The 20,077-nt window shown below is 37.9% G+C and overlaps 1 protein-coding gene across 5 annotated transcripts in view; it reads right to left on the bottom strand.

Moving 5' to 3' along the window:
* The window catches only part of SLC24A2 (solute carrier family 24 member 2), a 114,977-nt gene that overhangs the window by 27,737 nt on the left and 67,163 nt on the right, over nt 1-20,077 (bottom strand). For all 5 annotated transcript variants that reach the window (XM_042012796.1, XM_042012800.1, XM_042012798.1 and 2 more), the window contains 2 exons: nt 5,542-5,637; nt 3,840-3,925 (listed from right to left, as the gene is read on the bottom strand). In XM_042012796.1, coding sequence (XP_041868730.1) covers nt 3,840-3,925; nt 5,542-5,637 — 182 coding nt within the window. The remainder of the gene's footprint in view (nt 1-3,839; nt 3,926-5,541; nt 5,638-20,077) is intronic.

Below are 20,077 nucleotides of genomic sequence, written 5' to 3'. Positions count from 1 at the left end.
ATGCTAGAATGTATCACGGTCTTACAACGAAGGCTGCTCTAATCTTCTCGACCCTCTCTCTCTATGAAATAGTAATGTTTAACATAGCCCATATTACCACCCTGAGACAGAGAATGCAATGCTACTCACATTCACACCATGCTGATTTGATGCAAATGGAATCATTACTCCAGGGCAGGGGAGATATGTCCCCATCAGGGCTCTGTCCTGAAATGCAGCACAGGGTGCTGCTGCTCTTCAGTGGGGAAGGCAAAACATGCTTTACCAGATTGCTGCTCAGGTAAGTGGATTACACCCCATGCAAACAATGAAGCCTTTGCACCATTCTCCTGTGGCATAAAAATTGCCTTATACTTTCATGGAAAAGTTATCTCAGTCATGATTGGCATGTAAACACTTTCCAGCGGGGTTTCCATGGAAAAAGGAAGAACTGTGTGCATGTGTACGTGTGTACATGAGTATGTGCGTGCATGTGTGCGTGTGGGTGTAGGTCAGAGGAAAAGGTATTATCTTCAGATTGGAAACTATTTTCAGGTAAGCCACAGGTTAAAACAACTACCAAATGCTAGTTAAGAAGGTGGCAGGGGGTGGAACTGGACTTCTCAGAAGGATCACACTCTTGACAGGCACTTTACAAAACATTTAATGAGATAGTAAGCGTCCTTTTAGTCTTGTTTCATTTTCTTACGCATGCTTGGTACCACTCTATGAAGCTTTATATAACAGAGTCTTCTCCTCTGTGGCAACCTGCTAAAGGTTAAGAGACAGAATGCTGTAAGTAGAACAAAATCCCCAAGGAAGATGCAATATCCAGCAGAAAAGAAGGCAATTTCTGACTTCAAATAAAGCAGTAATGTCTTACAGATGGTATGGTGGGAGGAGGTATTGTTCCCTCCTGTGCTGGCTAAGGAACGGGAAGGAGACCACAGCCATCTGTCCTTAGCTGAAGATCCCAATTTTATCAAAGTGTAGGATATCAGCTTCTGCTTATAGGTAAGTGGGGTGATAGGAGTCTTACTCTCTGGCACAAATGATTGGGTTGCTGGGTACATTTTCTGGACAGCCTTTTTGAATTTCTGCAAGCAGCATCAGGAAAGAGTTTTTCTTGTTGAAGAAGGGCTTGAGCTACAAAGAGAACAGCTGACTTTCCCTGGAGGACAGTGGAGTAAGAAAAATGGAGTTAAGGTCCTAGGCAAAAGGGAAAAGCAAGACAGTGGAGTTTGGAAGAGAGAAACGAAGAAATTAAAAACAAAAAACAAAAAAGTAAATTAGGTGAAATACACCAATCATGACATCTTGCAGAAGTCATTAACTTGACAGTGTCCTCGAATCTGTCTTGTGTGGTGTTTCAGCTCTGTGTAAGCCTTTCCTTCTTTCTTGAAAAAGAAGGAAAATATAAAGATGTTCCTAAAAAGCCCCTAAAGAAACCAGGAGAGGTATATGGAAAACTAAATCATGGCAATTGGGAGTATCATGCTTTTAAAAAGAATTATTTTACAAAAATATGAAAATTAAAATACAATATGAAAGCTGGGTTTTTGTCCTTTGCTTGTAGTCTTAGCCTGAGACCATCTTTTCACAAGGGTCTTTTTCTCAACATTGTAACTTTAAAATAATAGGGGATTTATAAGTAAAATGGATTTATGTACATAGAGGAACATAGAAGATTTAATGTACTTATTTTCAGACAATTCTAACTCAAATACAGAGACTGATATTCTAAAATGCTTGTGTCAAGGGATTTAGAACCAGACACTATAATCAGCATCAGTGAAAAGTAAAACAAAAAACCACAAAGGTGACTACGCTTGTTTTGCAAGAGGGAAAGGCATGAAGACCATAGTAGAAATTGACAACGGGGGAGAAAGAATTAGATCCCTATGTGGGTCTTCTGTATCACCACTGGAAACATGTTCCAGGATGACCTGCTATATGAGTATATCCATTTCACATCCCACAGTTTTTAGGACAGCATGTGTTCCCCCAAAGGCATATTTGAAACTTTGTTCATCCAGACTGATAGTTTCTAATTTTCTCAGTTCTAAATTATCACTACCACAATATGGAGGCACTAATAGTTAATTTTTTAAAGAGATTTTTCTAAACAGCACTTACGTATCACAAAACTGTATCTTTAGACTATGCAAGTCGAAAACTGGAGAGAAGCAATTTTATACTATCTTTCCAAATTCTGACACTACTTCCTTCTGCATTAGAGTAAGGAAAAATAATCAAACTTTCAAGCTACTTGATTGAATTCTACTTAGAAACAGAAGAAAATGATATCAGTATACAATGGAGAACACTTCATTACAAAAAGATCAAAATTCAAGAGCATTTGTAGGTCAAGTTTGGAAAAACTAAATAGAAGGAGGAGGGCAATGACCTATTCCCCTTCTTCAAATTCTAATATTCATCAGTGAAAAGGGTCACAGAAACGATGTGTGTGGGCTTCTGTTGTAGCCTATAAATTTTGTTGTCTTCTATAAATTGAGAGTAATCCTATTAGTGTCCACAAAGTCAATACACAGAGCAGAAGGAAACTGAAAAGCCCAGTGTTAGCTTCAGAGTGATACTACAGTTTGGGAAGGTGTTTAAGGAAGCTATGCACAAAAAGCCAGGCAATACACTGAGGAAAGGCTCTGGCACACTACAGAGTTGCCAGAGATCCTGACAGTGAAGGGTCCTAAGTATTATGGAAGCCTATTTATTTTTTCCATAGATGAGTAGACTATTTGTATTACAACTTCTCAAAAATTCCACTATGCACTTTTAACTTACAAAATGCATTTCAGCATATCAATACTCAAGCAGCCTAAGAGAGCTGCCAGGTTACCAATGGAAGAAGACAAAATTGGAAAGGCCACTGGGGAGGAAGCCAGCGTGGGCCATCTCAAAATGCAGTTAGGAGACTGCTAGTTTTTATTTTTACAGCAGATACCTGAAATCTTTTCACTCAGATTGATGGAGCTAAATCTGCAGACTCACTCCTCCACCAGTTACAAACCTCCCTGCTTTGCTCTGTTGTGCCATTTGGATAAGGATAAATACTGTATCCCACATCTAATACATGAGAGTAATTGTTCAGCATTTCCTAATACTTGCCGAAATAAAAGTTCCGAAGCCTGCATCACTGCAAATTTAAAACATCTAAAGGGAGATGAAAGGAAAGCTTTGCTGAGTAATGTACTCTTGCAATAGTTTTCCCTTCTTTCCCTGCAGTTGCTTGAAACTGAAACCATTATCTCAAATAATAAAGCTCCTTGACCGTGCTGATTTCTGAACAAGCCTAGGAAATGTTTTATTACAATGTAAATTGACAGCATGTGGACACTGCTGTGATATGTGATTGCTTTTTCTTCATTGTTTTCACTGAACAATCTCAGGGGGAAAAAAATCTTATGAAGCAAGATAACAGAAGGCAGGATGCAGTTGTTTTTGTACAGGTCCTCTTTCATAATTAATTTTGACTATTCCATGATGCACATCATGACAGGTTCTCTTAAGAGAACAGGTTTTGTGCAATGTGACAAGCAATTTCTATTAGCTATATTTAGGGCTGCAAACATCTCATCTGTAGAGTAAAAATACATTTCATAAAAGAACAGATTCCAGACTCCCATCTTACCTTACACTGAAGGGCAGGAGCAGAAGGCAAGAGCTTTTATATATGGCAAACTGTACACTGGATTCAGTTCTAAATGAAATCTAAATATTATGCAGACAGTTCATACTGTCAGCTTCTTTCTATTAAGATGTTTACTTTCAGTGAAAAGCACAAACATGCAACACATTTACTAATACGAGAATAAAAAGAAGAATAAAAAAAAGTCACTAACCTCTTCAACATTATGGGCGATTCCATTCTGCACTGGTCCTGAATCACTTGGTGGTGTTACTGCAACTTCCACTTTCGCACCTTTCTCTGTGGCATCATCCATAGATAAGAGTGGGAAAACAACAGATCAGAATATTAAATAACAAATATACTAGTGAAATAGCTGTCATATATACAGTCTGAGCAAATGATCAAATACTAAAGTTGAACCAACACCTGTGTTAGAGAGAAAATATTTGCCTAGTACACATTTTCAATGAAAATCTTACAAGCAGTGAGCTAGCATTTGGAGAAATATTTAAGTTCATTGCACTCACTAAGTTCAGTGCACTTTGTTTATGCTAAACGCACTGAGCCTAATACTTCAGGTAAAAAGTGACATACAGCACTCACCCCTGACATTATAGAATGCAACATGTTGCATTTACAGGTGAGGGGATATATTCAGTGATTTAAGTTTTGTAACACACTAACCCTTGCAATTAGTAAAGTTCCTTCCAAGCTGTAATCCTGCTGTCTCCCATGCACAAATGTGGGGAAAGAGAAAACAGATGGTGTAATAATATCCAGTAATAGAGGATGATCTTCAAACCAGAATCCTGTAGTCCTTGTGCTAAACTCCCACAGAATTAAAGCGATAAAGTTAGGCCTTTGGTTTCTGATGCCAAATTTATTAAAATTTATTCTTACTTTGACTGTCTTGGAATTCTCTAAGTGGTAATTACCTCTATAAGTATGTAGGACATAAATGTTGTCAATGGCCCCAAATCCCTCGGACAATATAAAGTAATGGGGAATAGCAATATGAAATGCCTTACTCAAGTTCAACATGCCTTATGGTATGCTCTTGTGCACAGAAGTAAATACAGCTGTCTAGTTACATTACTGCTATCCTGAGATTCTTCTAAATTAAAAATCTGAGATCACAGCCACAGCAGAGTGCCAGACTATCTGTAATTATTTCAGTATATGTGTGTTGTCTCTTAACCCTGCAGTCAGCATTATGGTTTATTAACAGACTGTCCCAACCAACTGCCTGATTTTGGAAGCAAATAATATCTAAACATAACACAAGGTCAGAAAAAGTGTCAAGTAATAAAATGATTCAGATTTTACTGGACACATTTGTATCTGATTTTCTAATGCAGATAATATGATGAGGTAAAGTAGAGAAAACAGGTCACAGTAGAGATTTTTCTCTCAGCATAGGAACTTTGGAACTAAAATACAAATTCTTGCCTTAATGGCAAACCCTAGTAAGTTAATTTTGCACAGTTAGCATAGATGGGCCTAAATGACTCCAAGCAAATAGCATACAGACAAATCAAATCTTAAATATGAAGGTGATGCTTTTTGTGACAAGGGTGGTAGCATATAAAATGCATATTCTACTAGAACATTTAAATAAATTGATTAAATTTTCCTGTATGTACCGCAAGTAAGTTTTGCCTCTCTGTCACTTCAACACATAACCAAAATCAGCTTTGCTTTTTCTTTTCAACCAGCCAGAAGGCCTTCTATTCTTGCATTCAACTCCTGTCCCATCCATAAATTTCATACTCTTCAGTACAGAGAATCAGAGTATTTTTACTAAAATAGCATAAGTGATGTAGGAGAAAGTAATGATTAACAATTTTCAAACAAAATAAAACAGTGAAAGAGACTTCCAGGAACAGGTGATAAATCTGTAATGCTGCACTCACCATGATTAGCAGCTCCATTCTGCCTTTCACTGTCTTCTACCTGGCACTTCTTTTTGGCAATATTATGCAGAATTGAGGCCCTTTCCTTGAACTTTCCTAAAAGAAAACATTGTCATTATTACAATGCAGCCATTTTGAGATGCAAGGTTTCTTTGCCATAGCTTAGGCTCCATAGAACAGTGCTGATAATCCATTTCAATTCCTCGTCAAACAGCAAATACGCTATTAAACACTATCTCATGTTCCCATATACAGGGTGGGATTTTTTTTTCTTTTTTTTGTGGAAATAAAATGCAATTTTTTTTTTGAGAAATCAACAACGAATAGACGAAGAAATTGAAACCAAAAGCTATGATTTTTCTTCGGAAGAAGTCGGTAAAGTACCACCTATAAATGTGCTGGTGTAAGATTTCAGCTGAAGCAGAAGATGAATACAGATTAATAAAGATATCATAAACAAACACAGTTCAGTTCTCAATTAGTAGTAGAGTACAACAGAATTTCATATTAACACATATATTGCATTACAGTGAGTGTGGTTAGCTTTGTCACTTTGGACTCATCTATGCGTCTTTGATTTCTACTCACTTCAGTGCTTGAAAAATTATCAAGAAGATTATTCTGGGAGTTATTGAAAAACACCTGAAAGACAACACAGTCACTGCTCACAGCCAGCATGGCATGAGGGGAAGTCCTCCTTATCAAACCTGATTTCCTTTTATGACAAGGTAATGTCCAACCCACAGCTGGATGAACACATCACATGATGGGCGAGCAACTGGCTCACGGGTCAGGCACAAAGGGTTACAATGAATGGGGTGACATCAGACTGGAGACCTCTCACTGGTGGGGTTCCACAGGGCTCCATTCTCAGCCCTGTACTCTTCAACGTCTTCATAAATGACTTGGATGCAGGACTGGAAGGGATACTGAGCAAGTTCACAGATGATACAAAACTGGGAGGAGCTGTTGGCTCCCTTGAGGGCAGGGAGGCCCTGCAGAGAGACCTTGACAAATCAGAGGGCTGGGCAATCAGCAACCATGTGAAGTTCAACAAGGGAAAGTGCTGGAATCTGCACCAGGGATGGGGCAACCCTGGATGTATGGACAGACTGGGAATGAGATGCTGGAAAGCAGCGCCATGGAAAGGGACCAGTGGGTCCTGGTCAGAGGCAAGTTGAACATGAATCAGCAGTGCTCTGGCAGCCAGGAGGGCCAGCCCTGTCCTGGGGGACATCAGGCACAGCATCGCCAGCCTGGCAAGGGAGGGGACTGTCCCGCTCTGCTCTTCACTGGGGCAGCCTCACCGTGAGTGCTGGGGCAGTTTTAGGCACTGCAATATGAGAAAGACATTAAACTGTTAGAGAGTGTCCAAAGGAGGTTAATGAGGATGGTGAAGGGCCTGGAGGGGAAGCCATATGAGGAATGGCTGAGGTCCCTTGGTCTGTCCAGCCTGGAGGAGACTGAAGGGAGCCCTCATTGCAGTCAACAACTTCCTCATGACAAGAAGAGGAGGGGCAGGCACTGATCTCTTCTCTGTGGTGACCAGTGAAAGGACCCGAGGGAATGGCCTGAAGCTGTGTGAGAGGAGGTTTAGGTTGGATATCAGGAAAAGGTTTTTCACCCCAAGGGTGGTTGAGCACTGGAACAGCTTCCCAGGGCAGTGGTCACAGCACCAGCCTGACAAGAGTTCAAAAAGTGTTTGGACAATGCTCTCAGGCATGTGACTCTTAGAGATATCTTGTGCAGGGCCAGGAGTTGGACTTGATGATCCTTGTGGGTACCTTCCAACTCAGCATATTCTGTGATTCAGAAGGGGAAGAAGAAATCTCCAGAATATATGATTTTCATATCAGATTCTTAAAGGTAAATTTTCTTCTAAACCTGCCAGGTTGTAATTTTTGTGTCCCATGAATTTAACCATGCAGCTCAACCTCTACACTCTCTCTAGGGCAACACACTCTCCAGAGGTCCAGGGTTCTGTCACTCTTTATTGACCACTGTGTCCAAATGATATGTTCAAACTAGGCAATGTCAAAGATGTCAAATATGAAGTGAAATGAATCCTTTCTCTGCCTGGATTGATATTTCTATGTAAGGACTCTTTGGATACATAATACAGCCTATGTTGTGCAAAAAGTTGATGTATCTGCCTTTATTGTTATCCTGATTGCTGTTGCACTTCTAGTCTTCTAAAATATTTTTTTAAAGTTTAACTGGTGTCTATTGTACAGTACACCTCTAATTAAGAATACTACTACGATACAGGGCCTGTAGCTCTTTTAATTCTTCATCTCCATTAAAAAAATTCCACTGAAAACTGTTGTTGTCCCCGCAGCAAAACCAGCACAGGCTTAAGACCAGAAGATATTTCAATGGAATTATATAAAATATTAACAGTGAAAAGTAAACGAAAAAAAAATTAATTAATTCAGTTATTTGGATAACAATCACTTCCAAGCTAAAATCTTGGAGAAATTCCAACCACAAAAGGATAAATCATTAGTTAGGAAAGAAATCCTCTCATCCCTCCTTAAAACCCTGGTACCCACACTTTTGTATGTGAAGAAGCATATGAGCAGTTCACAGGGACTAGCAGCTATCATTTGCTGGGAAGTGGAACTAATTTCTCAACAGCAAACCACTTGGAATACCACAAATATTTAATAAGCAGTACTGCCCTTTCTGCAGTCCCCATCTTTTCACAAACACATCATGTTCCAAAAAAAAAAAAAATCAAAATTAGCAATTCACAATATTTTGCAAATATTATGTTTTTTTGGCACCCAGAGTAAAACGCCTGTAGAATAGCATTTAAGCATGAAACACAAGCATAAATAACCTGGCATCTCATTATTTCACTGCATAGGATAAGAGACAGAGATTGCAGTTAGAAGGGAAGAAGTAACAAAGACTTAAAGAAAGAGAGAGTGAGAGAAAGAACAGAAATTTTTTAGGATAGCAGATAAAAGAGAAAAAAACAGAAAAAATGCAAATCATATCTCCAAATATTTTAACCCAAAATGCTGAGCCATGGCAGTTCCTAACTTCTTTTGAAAGAGTAGAGCCATTTAAAAATGCTTCTCCAGAAGAATATGTAGATATTAAAAGGTGCCTGATATAATTTCAGTTTGCTAAAGGGTTGTGCTGGCTTTCAGGCTCCAACTCAGCTTTACATGTTTGAGAATTCAGCTTGTGGTGCCACATATATACAAACCCATTTTATGCAAGCAATGAAAATGATGCAGCTGAGACATTTTCTGAAAAGTATCTGTGGAGCCCCATGTCTCCACCTACTCCAAGATGGTGTAGGACCTTTCAATTAAACATTCAGTTTTAGAGGTTAATTAAAATTATGAAGAATTTAAGGTTATTCTAGTATTTTATTTGAGATTCTGTGAAACTGTGTAGGTTTTCTTAACAGAGAAACATGGCCGTTATTGAACTGAAAAGAAAATGTCTTCACAGAGATTCACACTGGTTTAGATTAGCTTAATTGAATGTGTCCTCTATTTTTTTCACATTTACAAAAACCTCCCACCATCTTTAGAAAGACTTTCTAACACTGACTTCTAACAATTTTAAGTTACACCATTCAATTCAGGAGACTGTTCCAGAGTTACAAGTCACTGTCATGGAAGTTAAAATCAACATTTGAAATGGAAAGTTGTTTTGTTTTATTTCTCAGTAGATGCATGGTTCAGTTTACACTGTTTTATATCATTACCTTCCATTAGATTCACTCAATGTAGGTAGCAAAAGTGCAAGGAAACTATTAAAAGACATTATTAACTATCAAAAACATGAAACTGACAAAAGCCTGCATGAAGACAGTGAGAGGTAAAAACACAGCGAGACGTAAAAAGACAGCAGAGCAATGCCCCCTCCCTCCCTCTCTTCCTTTCTCTGCCATTTTTCTTCCTTAAACCAAATAAAAACTTGTTCACTGAAAGGGAAGCACAGAGCCACCAGGAAAAAGGACCACATGAAGATGTATCTAAGTAATTCCAATTTTCAGAAAGCCACTAAGGTCAATCTTAGGCACAGATCTTCTCTCAAGTCTTTTTTCTTATCCTTAAGTGGGCTCACTAAAATAAAGCATAGAAATCTTATGTTACTGTTCTTATTTCTACAAGGTAGGTGCCTATGTTTCCTCTGTAACAGTCCCATGTACTATGGTTTGACTATGTAACAGAAATTTTCACAGCAGCTGGTATAATGAGAGTTTAGGTAAATGAGAATGCATGATTCCATGGACCTAAAACAGGACAGATCGCTATAGAAAATTCTCAGTTAATCTAGGTTCACTACACTCCAATGGATTTTGCAGCTCATTTTAGTTTGCAAAGAATGAGGTAGAAGGAAGAGGTGATCAAGGCCAGATGATTACCAAAGCAGGTAGCTTAAAACTAAATTGGTTTTATTTGAATAGATAGAAACAAATCAGTATTGCATAATGTAGATATGCCTTGATCTGTATGAGGAACTCCAGCTGGCATCAGTTGGCAGAGATTCTCCTCCTGATAAAGGATATATTAAAAAGCCAGTCCTTTAACTACAAACTAAATTGCAGACTACAGGCTCCCTAGGTCAGAAAAATCTCTCATTTGATACGAAAACAGTTCCTCAGGAATCCACTCATTTAAAAAATTCAAGACTCTACCACTTGCTTAATTTTCAGTCTGTGATCAAAGGGAAATTACTGCATCTATGTAGCTATAGCCAAGCTTTCATGAATCTGAACATGTCAAATCTGTGGCTGTTGAGCACTCTGAACTGTACTTACTAATTCTGCTGATGGCCTGCTGTGGAACGGAACTAGTGAGTCACTACTAAGCAGTTCCAGAAATCTACCTTACATGCCTTCTCCTTTAAGATCATGCAGAAGTATCAAATGAGAACACATTCAATTTTGTTGTGTTGTAGGCTATTGGTGGAGCACAAGGTTACTGTGAGGGTCTCGTCTCATAGGGCATGTTTACTCCATAGGTTGGGCCTGATTAATCTAAAATTAATTTAAAGTCACTTTCAGACCAAAGGGGAACAATCAAAACAACAGAAATCAGTTTCCAATACATGGAGCACAATGGCTCTCTGGCCATTATTCTGAATCTGATTGTGTATTATAGCTTAACCATTAATTCTCATCCCTGATTGTTCTGATGAAGCAGGAAGAATAAATGCACTTGAGTTTCTTCACTGGAGGACTGAAAGAATATTGCCTATCTCCACTCTAGGCTTGAGGGTCTGGACATAAGGATGTACTTTATCAGAAAAAAAAAATCAATGGATTTGTGAGTGGATTTATGTGTTCCTGTGACTAAGCTGTTGTGCAAAAGGTACAAAAAACTCAGACAAAAAAAGGAAGACAAAGAAGAAAATGGGTAATGCAAGTGAGTGTGATGCAGAGTGATAGCAATTAAACGTCTGAAAATCCAAACAGAAAGCTGAAAATATAGCACACTTTGATCAAAATACAACTTCTGGGACACACTACTCATTACTTGCTTTGTGAAAGACAAGTGAAAATGATGATGATAGTTGTATCTGAGAAGGTAAACTGCATCATAGACTCTTGTCAGTGTTTCTAAAAACAAAGAGCTTCCTTTTTATTTCTGCTACTGGATTTTTCCTGTTGCTGCAGTATGGTCCTGAATTATTTATTCATGAGAAGTGCATTCTGAGATGACATTGAATATTAACAGCATTACTTCTGCATAGGCACAGTAATAATATACATATATATGTACGTATCATACTGCAACAGGTATTTCCCTACAAATGACTACATTAGTTGTCAATAGAGTATTTATGTATTTCAGAAGGCTACTTTTGAAATAGTAGATTTAATACTTCACCATAAAAAATAAAAACCTTAACATACCCACGTTTAAGGCTACAATGAGAAATTACCTTTGTATCTTGACTGTAATGAAGACTCATGTAAGATGTACTGCAAAAGCTTTACCTCTGGTAGCTGTATCTGAGTGGCCCAGGTTAATGGCTCCTTACAGATGCTTGAAAGGTGTATTTAAACAACATAGACACCACTGTTTGTCTGTTAAAATCTGCTTTCAGACATCTTTTCTTTATAAGTGTCACCCCTGTGAACCAGATGCGTAATCTGGGTAATGAAGGCAGTGAGGCAGAACCATTCTACAAGCTCAGGCCTGCTACAGATGAAAACAGCATCTTCCTACACCTGATGCCAAGGTTTATGGAACCATCTCCCATAGCCAGCCCCAGGACCAGATGGTTATATTGGTGTATCAGCAGCACATACAGAAAGAGGGAAATAGACATTATCACTTCCCATCCACCCTGAGGAACGAACATAAGTAAGTCATGTAATGAAGATTCTCTCAGGGTCTTCAAGATTACTTGACACTAGAAAGCAACTGTGTTTTTAAAAACAGAGAGTTAAGGTATTTGCCTTAAATTCCCAAGATTAAAAACAAGTAGGAATGGGTGCCTAAGTTTTCTAGAGGCCTCAAGATTTTCCCCATCCCCAAACATGCCGCTAATTTCTAAACATAATGAAAACATCTGTCTGGCATTATAATCAGAGAGCTGGACAAGAGGCCTTGATCCTACAGACAATCGGGTCTCAGTTCAGGGATAATTCCAAATTGTAGAAACACTGACCGCACTGGGACTAGAAGCATGTGTTGGAAATTTAGCACACAGTTAACTGCTTTCCTGAATTAGTATGATAGAACTGCAATGCTTTTGAATCAGCAGAAAAATTTCCTGAGATTTCACTGAGCCCTGATTCAGGCCCTAATTACTTCCTTCTTGTATTGCTAGAACAAGGATTTCAAACTGCAAATTTTTTGCATTGCAATCAAGCATACAATTAATACCCCAGGAATAAACACGCCTAGTTTTTAAAGGTTATTCATTACTTTTCAATAATACAGTAAACTGAAGTCACTTAGCAATTGTTCTGAGCGATTTGAAAATCCATAAATTAATTCCTCTTCTTGAATTCGTGGTAAAACATGGCATCAAATAAGCATCCACAATCTATCCTATACTGTGCCATATAATTTGCAAGTATGGTTTTGCATATATGTTCTTTGCTAAAAGCATTCCATTGTATTTCCTTATCTGAAATAGCAGAACTGAAATGCTGAAAACAAGAACTTGAAAAAAGAGTCATAACTGACTAAGCCATCAATAAAGACATGCAAAAAGGAGTTATTCAAAAATGGAGAAAATGAAAATAGGACCAAGAAAAACAAAGGAAAATGTAAACACATAAAAGGCACTCAAAGGGCTTCAAAAAAAGCTGATACAAACAATTCTAAAATATTTCTTACCTTCTTCAGTCATTGTGTCATAATATTTTAGGTTTCCATATGATCCAAGCTCTATAACATCACAGTAAAAGACACAGAGATAAGGAACCAACAGACACTCAAGAAATGGACATATTTTTGCATGTGCTTCATAAACTGGAACAGTGATTATGCAAAACATTTTGCAGGACAATGAAACACAGATTACAGAAATGACACTGCTTTCTCCCCAAAATTTCACAAGTCATGGACTTTAGCTAAAGTGTTAAACTTGCTAAAGTGAGATGTAGGAGAAGCACTGAAATCTAAATTTTAGCCTTTTCAAGCTTCTTGCTGATTTGGTGCCTTTACACTTGGGGAAACATAATAAACCTTGAGAGTACCTAAACAGCAGTAGTCTTGTAAACTAAGCTCTTTTACTGTTCCCCAGGTCAGACATTCAAATACTACTGTATCCAAATAAAAAAGTCTCTAAACACATAATTTTAGGAACTGTTCATAATGCTGTCTCCCAAACACTGTTTTGATACCAGTGCTGATGTTGACTCACTTTAGAGGGGTTACTTAACCACTCTCTTGTCACTTGTGAAATCAGAAAAAAATTACTTGCTTCATCAGGTGATATGAGACCTAAATTAATTAAATAATCAAATTTACCTGAATATATTGCATTACTATATTCTATCAGGGCAGAAAAAAGAATGGAATGCAGAGGTCTCCAGGTCTTTAGGGCTGCTATTATTTGTTTCTGTGTGATACAATCTTGCATGAAATCACATTTTACTCCCGATGTGGCTTTACACTCCTTTTCTTGAAGTGCTTTTTCTTAAAATTTGGCATATATGTTATTGTATGTATAAATACAATAATTAATGTAAGCCCACAAAACAGGACAATGAAAAATTTAGCTCAATGAGGACTTTGTAAATGATCTGGCTGAGGAATTTGTGGATTACTTCACTCATCATTTTTATGTAGTTTTACAACTGAGTTTCTAAGCATCCAGCCTTTGACAGAGTGTAAACATTAAAAAATGGATACTTAACAGTTTAGTGATGCTCTTTGCAAATATTCTCTCTACATATTTATGAAACAGCTTAAAGAATTGAATGTACAAGTGATATTCAATTATTTTGGTTTTTGCTGATGCACCATGATTTTTCAACAATTTTTCACAAAGGTGAATTTCAGTAGAGGCCTGGCTATTACTCATTAACTGTAAAATACTGTGATGATAGCAAATCTGACACTTTGAGAGATCAGGGGTTTTTTTCTTTTTTTTTTAAAAAGGCATCTTACATCATTTGCAGAGACAGAGAAGGCCTTATGCCATGTAACTAAAAAACACAGCATATTATCTTGCTCTTTTTAGTAAGGATGATTGGATTACAATGATTTTTCATAGGCATATGTTCAAAAAACTTACAAATATTCATATACTTCTGTTTGTGTAATGCAGTGTCTTACTTTCCCATAAGTATGCCCAATAGAATAGAACATTAAGTCTCTCTTAAAGCAAAGAAAACTGTAATTTAAAGACAGAATTTATATATTGTTTTACAGCAATATAGAAATGTATATACTGTTTCATAAAAATATTCCTGAGAACATTAGTCTCGCAACAAAATCTTTGTAGCTGCTAGTACATATACGAAGCTACCATTCTGATTTTAGCCCTACCATCTTGATTTTATGTTCTAAAGATTTAATTTCCTTACCTGGAAAGAGCTCCCAGTAACTTCAATATGGACTTCCCTACATACAGCATTTGGAACTTGCCCTGTTTAATCAGGGCTCAGTATTTGCTGATTCTATGGGCAGCACCTTTGCTTATACTTATTCTCACTGATCTCAGCCTTCATGTGTCTGAGGTCTGCTTTGCTAGAACCTGGGCTGAGGCACTCACTGGAGATTGAGAGCAGGACAGGAACACAAATGCCAGAAGGAGTCTGCCAAAAGGAGTCTAAGAGTAAATAAAGAAATGGAGGCACATGGAGAGCAACATGTTGCCAGAGAGGGGCTGCATTAATGAAGGTGAGAAGAACATTGCACCACAGCAACAAACTTCAGAATTAACAGAATAGCATGTCTTAGCAGATGAAGCAGAAAAGATTTCAGAGGAAACCAACAACTGTGAATTCTGAATCTCAAAAAGAAATTAAAAGGGTCAGAGAAAGGCAGGACATTTCACACACTGGCAAACCTATTTAAATATATTTGCTTCCTGTCTGAAGTGAGAAATAAAAGCCAAACAGGAAAGAAAAAAAGGGTCTATCTGACCTTACAGAGACCAAAAAAGAAGAGAAACAAGGTGATGCATGACAGTGCATGATGCTGATGATAATCATGTTCTGGGCACTTCAGCAATTCAACACACCAAGGATTAAACTAGGTTAATTCTGGCAGTTAGCAAAATTATTTCCAGGAAAACTAATCTTGTTGGTGCGATTATGTTCTCCAAAGCTTATAGTCCTATACCCAGAGTGGAACATTTTATACAATCATCAGCCCACTGACTGAAACGCACAACAATGATCTCAGAAAACATCAGCTGCATGTATTCACATGAATTATTTTTGAGGGTTTCGAGATTAGAACAGTGCTGCTTGGCAGCATGACAGATCTGCCTCTATACAGTCAGCCTCCAATATATTGTACTGGCTTCTGCTGTGAAATTTGGACTAAACACTCTTTGTTTCTGAGTTCTCCTTTATACTAAGACATATTCTGTTCCATATGACTGTAAGTAAACAGAAAATTAAGTACTTTTTGGAAAAAAAATTGTATTGGAAAAATTTAACAGCTTTAGAAATAAATTTGTTTGCAATGGAATTGAAAAGGATACTTGAAAAATTATCCCCAAATCCAACACAATTAAAATTTGACAATTCCATTTTTCTGAACAGGCTATGCAATTCCCATGGTGAGGTCATAGCAGACAGACTGGATGACAGCCAATACCTGCATCCCTGCTGGTCTCATGAAACAAAGAGGATGCAGAGATGCAGCTTAACAGCTGATCCCCAACAGCTACGGAGTCACTGAATTAATTTGTTCCCTTCTGCATATTTTTACACCAGAAGAGAACAGAAGGTTCCTGGTAATCCCGTCTGACATTCCTGAAGGATTACAACAACATTTGTCTTACTACGTACTGCTCTCTACTGTGTTTGTAGGTGTCACACCACATCAAAGCAAACAGAAAGAAAAATGTTGTTAGTTAATGGGCTACATTATTTGTGATTTCAAATGACATTCAAGACACCCAGCATGACTTCACCAAGAGAAAGTCCTGCCTGAACAACTTAGTGACCTTCTATGATGGAGTGACTACATCTGTAAACGGGAAGAGTTACAGATGTCATTTATCTGGACTTCTGTAAGATCTCATCATGCTCCCTCCCTCTCTCTGAATTGGAGAGAGATCGATCTGTTCAGTGGATAAGAAATTGACTGGATGGCTGCATCCAGAGAGTAGTGGTCAACAGCTCAGAGTTGACCACTGATAGATGTGGTGATGAGTGGTGTCCCTCTGAGATCAGTCTTAGTTAATATCTTCATCAACTGTGTAGACAGGGGAGAGCAAGTGCATCCTCAGAAAGTTTGAAGACAACACCAAGCTAAGTGATGTAGTTGCCACATCCGAAAGACAGGACGTCATTCAGAGGGACCTGAACAAATGGGAATGGGAATTTCATGAGGTTTAACAAGATCAAGTGCAAGGCGCTGCACCCAGGTTGGGGCAATCTCTGGTGTCAACACAGGGTGGGGGATGGACAGATCAGGAGCAGCCCTGCTGAGAAGGACTTGGGGGATGAGAGGCTGCACATGACCCAGCAATGAGCACTTACAGCCCAGAAAGCCAAATGTGTCCTGGGCTGCATCCAAAGCAGGGTGGGCAGCAGGGCCAGGGAGGGGATTCTGCCCCTCTGCTCTGCTCTGGTGAGACCCCACCTGCAGTGCTGCATCCAGCTCTGGGGTCCCAGCACAGGGGGACATGGACCTGTTGGAGAGCCTCCAGAGGAGGTCACCAAGTTGATCAGAGAGATGGAGTACCTCTCCAATGAAGACAGAACATTTGGGTTGTTCAGCCTATAGAAGAAAAGGCTCTGAGAACACTAAAAAGCAGCCTGTTATTTAAAGGAGAACTGCAAAAAAGATGGAGACAAACTTTTTAGTAGGACTTGCTATGGTAGAAAGAAAGTAGACTCACACTAGACATAAGGAAGATATTTTTTATATGGAGGATGTTGAAACAATGGCCCAGGTTGCTCAGAGAGAGGTGGTAAATGCCCCATGCCTGGACACATTAAAGGTCAGGATGGACAGGGCTCTGAGCAACCTGATCTGGTTGAAGATGTCCCTGCTCACTGCAGGGAGGTTGTACTAGATGATCTTTAAAAGTCCATTCCAACCAAACTATTCCATGATTCTACTAAACAAGATAGCTAATAACTCAGTTTATTTTACACTAAGTATTGTACATACTGTCTGTGATGAAGTACGCATTTCTGTCTTTTAAATGTATAGCCCCAGGCTGCCATAGAAGAAAAGCAGAGCCAATATTTCTCTCCTGGGACTAAGATCTCAGATGCAGCTGTCCCTAGTAAGGTCAGAAATGAGCCTGTCTCAGAGTTTTTCAAACTACTCATAAGCCATACAGCTATTTTAGAGACAGCAACCTGCATTACTAAAGGTATGTATCCCTTCATGAAAAATGTAAAGTCAGACTCTCAAATGAAAGAAACTAATTGTGGATTTCTCCAACAAGCATGAGGCTTTCACTTTGTATAAAAAATGTATTTGTATGAGAATTCATGTCACACTCCTCCAAGTTAATTAAAAGCTTCAAGGTTGATATATCTATTATTTAACACAAAACTGCTAAAGAGAAATTACCAATGGCAATCCTGTAATTTTTAGAACAATTCCATTCCACCATTGGATTTATTAGACGCTCCTTTTGTTTGACTTCTACAGTCATGAAGGTGTCAAGGCTCAATCCTTTACCCGTATCAGTGGGAGCTTGGCTTAAAAGAAATTTTGAGGCATTCTGGAACAAGCAGATGGAAAGCACATCTTTTTCCTGAGTTTTCATACTCATAAATTCAAAATACTGAAAGGTTGAATACGCAAAACATAGGAGAGATGTGAAATGAGAAAGTAAGGGCTCAAAACTGGTAATTAAATTGAGAACATGCATGTAAAAACTTCAAATTAAAAGTAAGTAAATAATTATGAAAAATTCTAAACTTATAAAGCCTGAGTATTGGAGACAGAGGAGAATTTCTGTGTGAGGCGTTGTACACATAATTCTGAAAGTTAGCAAATTCCTGGTAATCAAGACATTATTTTGGAAACCCACTCTTCCCCTTCCCATCTTTTTGATAAGACCTCTGATTTACAGTTATTATTTCCATCAAGCTTAACAGGATGTCCTTTTTTTATTTGCATTTTTTAAAAAGAAGGCCAAAAAACTGGCCAAAGGAGTTGGAGGAATTCATAACATCAAGGAGGACAAGGATGTCTTTACTGTTTTTTCTTCTAGATGTCATGGTCTTGAGAAAATTCAGTAAGATGATCAGAGTCTTATCCATAAACAGAAAAAGGAAGCAACTTTAAGAGCTGTTCTAGATAGGTTGTAGTGACAATCCAAACTAAATTAGAATCAAAATTTGATTTGGTTTCAGCAATGATGTTAGATTAGGAACAAAGATCTCTTGATGCTAAGAACTTGTGAAAGATCTAGTGAAGATTAACATTACAGGTTTAAAATTAGAGTCCTAACCTCTAACAGATCTTTAATAAAAGATAATGCCTTTGTACATACACTATTTGAGGCAAAATACACAAAAATCCCACCAACTGAAGGCTTTCAGGAACTGGGAATTTTAAAAAGGAAGAATTATTTGATTTTTTTTTTCCCGTGAATCTCATCTTATTCTGACTCTTACCATTTATGAGCTTCAGAAACCTCTTAACTTTCTTTCTGAGTAATTATATCAAATCTGGGATAGACTGCCACTGCTGTGGGAGTTTGTATGTCATATCATTGCAGAATGCAGAGGAGAGAAAACGAATATTCTTTTAAAAAGCAAAATACTTATTCTCCTACTACAACCGGGTAATCAGATGTTGTACCCTACATTTTTACTTGTGGGCCTTCCAGCTGCCCGTTCTTCAAAAATGGAGGCTTTGCCACTGAGCTGTTTCTGTGGAAAATACAAAAAGACCCTTTTTGGATCTAACTAATACAGTAAAAAAATTACATTGAATTTCAGAATTGTATGTTTTTTGCTTATATTACTACGAGTACTGCTTTTTTAACACTCCTAAACAAATCAACAAAATAATATAAATGAAGTCTTTCAGGTACTTGGCTATTGGGCAGTACATTGGGAGTAACTAAATTATTTACTACTGAGTATCTGAGCTCTAATAACACATGTGATCACCTTTCATCTTCTCTTTAAATTGCAAGCCTTCTATTCCTGTTCTCTCTCCTCATGTGTCCTTGCCCTGTTTTTTACTCTAGGTGGTTTTGCCCTGAAAATAATTTTTTTAGAGTAGTCCGCTCTTATGTAATTGGTTTATTGCAATTTTATCTTGGAGTGTGAATAGAAATATAACTAAAAATTTATACAATTATATCAGTAGAGTTCTGGGCAGCTTAAGATAATGATAACATCCAAAAGCTAAATCTACCTATTACTTTGCTCTTAGTGCAACATCGAAAATTAAGAGTGAAAATGCAGTGTTTTCAGTCCTTATCATCTAACAAATCTTCTTGTGGTGACAAAAGGAAATTTGTCAGGGTTTTAACTGTATGGGCTGAAGAGCAGATATTTTTAAGGGGATGATCAATGACATATGCAATGGAGCAGAAAGTAAATTAAATTACTATTGTATGTCAGGCCCAGATTTTGATATTTTTAGGTGATTTTATTTTTCTTAAATTAAAGCATGAAATTCTTTGTTCATGAGAGCTTTGTTTCCTCTTCACTCTTAAGATACCTTTGTGCCATCTGCCATCAAACTCTTGAAGAAGAGCCAAACATCTAGAATGTACTAACACCAAAGACAACCAATACAACAGAATTGACTCAGCCTGGATCAAACACAGTTCCTTTAAAGATGGTATTTACCTTCAAACAATTTTCAAATATTCATGGAAATAGGAATTCCAAGGTGTAGAAGTGAAAACCTCATCATGCTGATGATGTTGGGAGTTCAAC

This window comes from Corvus kubaryi, unplaced genomic scaffold (genome assembly GCF_017639235.1).
Source record: "Corvus kubaryi isolate FWS band 111438036 unplaced genomic scaffold, C.kubaryi_AGA036_p1.0 split1-37296, whole genome shotgun sequence".
NCBI classification, from domain to species: Eukaryota; Metazoa; Chordata; class Aves; order Passeriformes; family Corvidae; genus Corvus; species Corvus kubaryi.
This window is presented reverse-complemented; position numbering and strand designations above follow the sequence as displayed.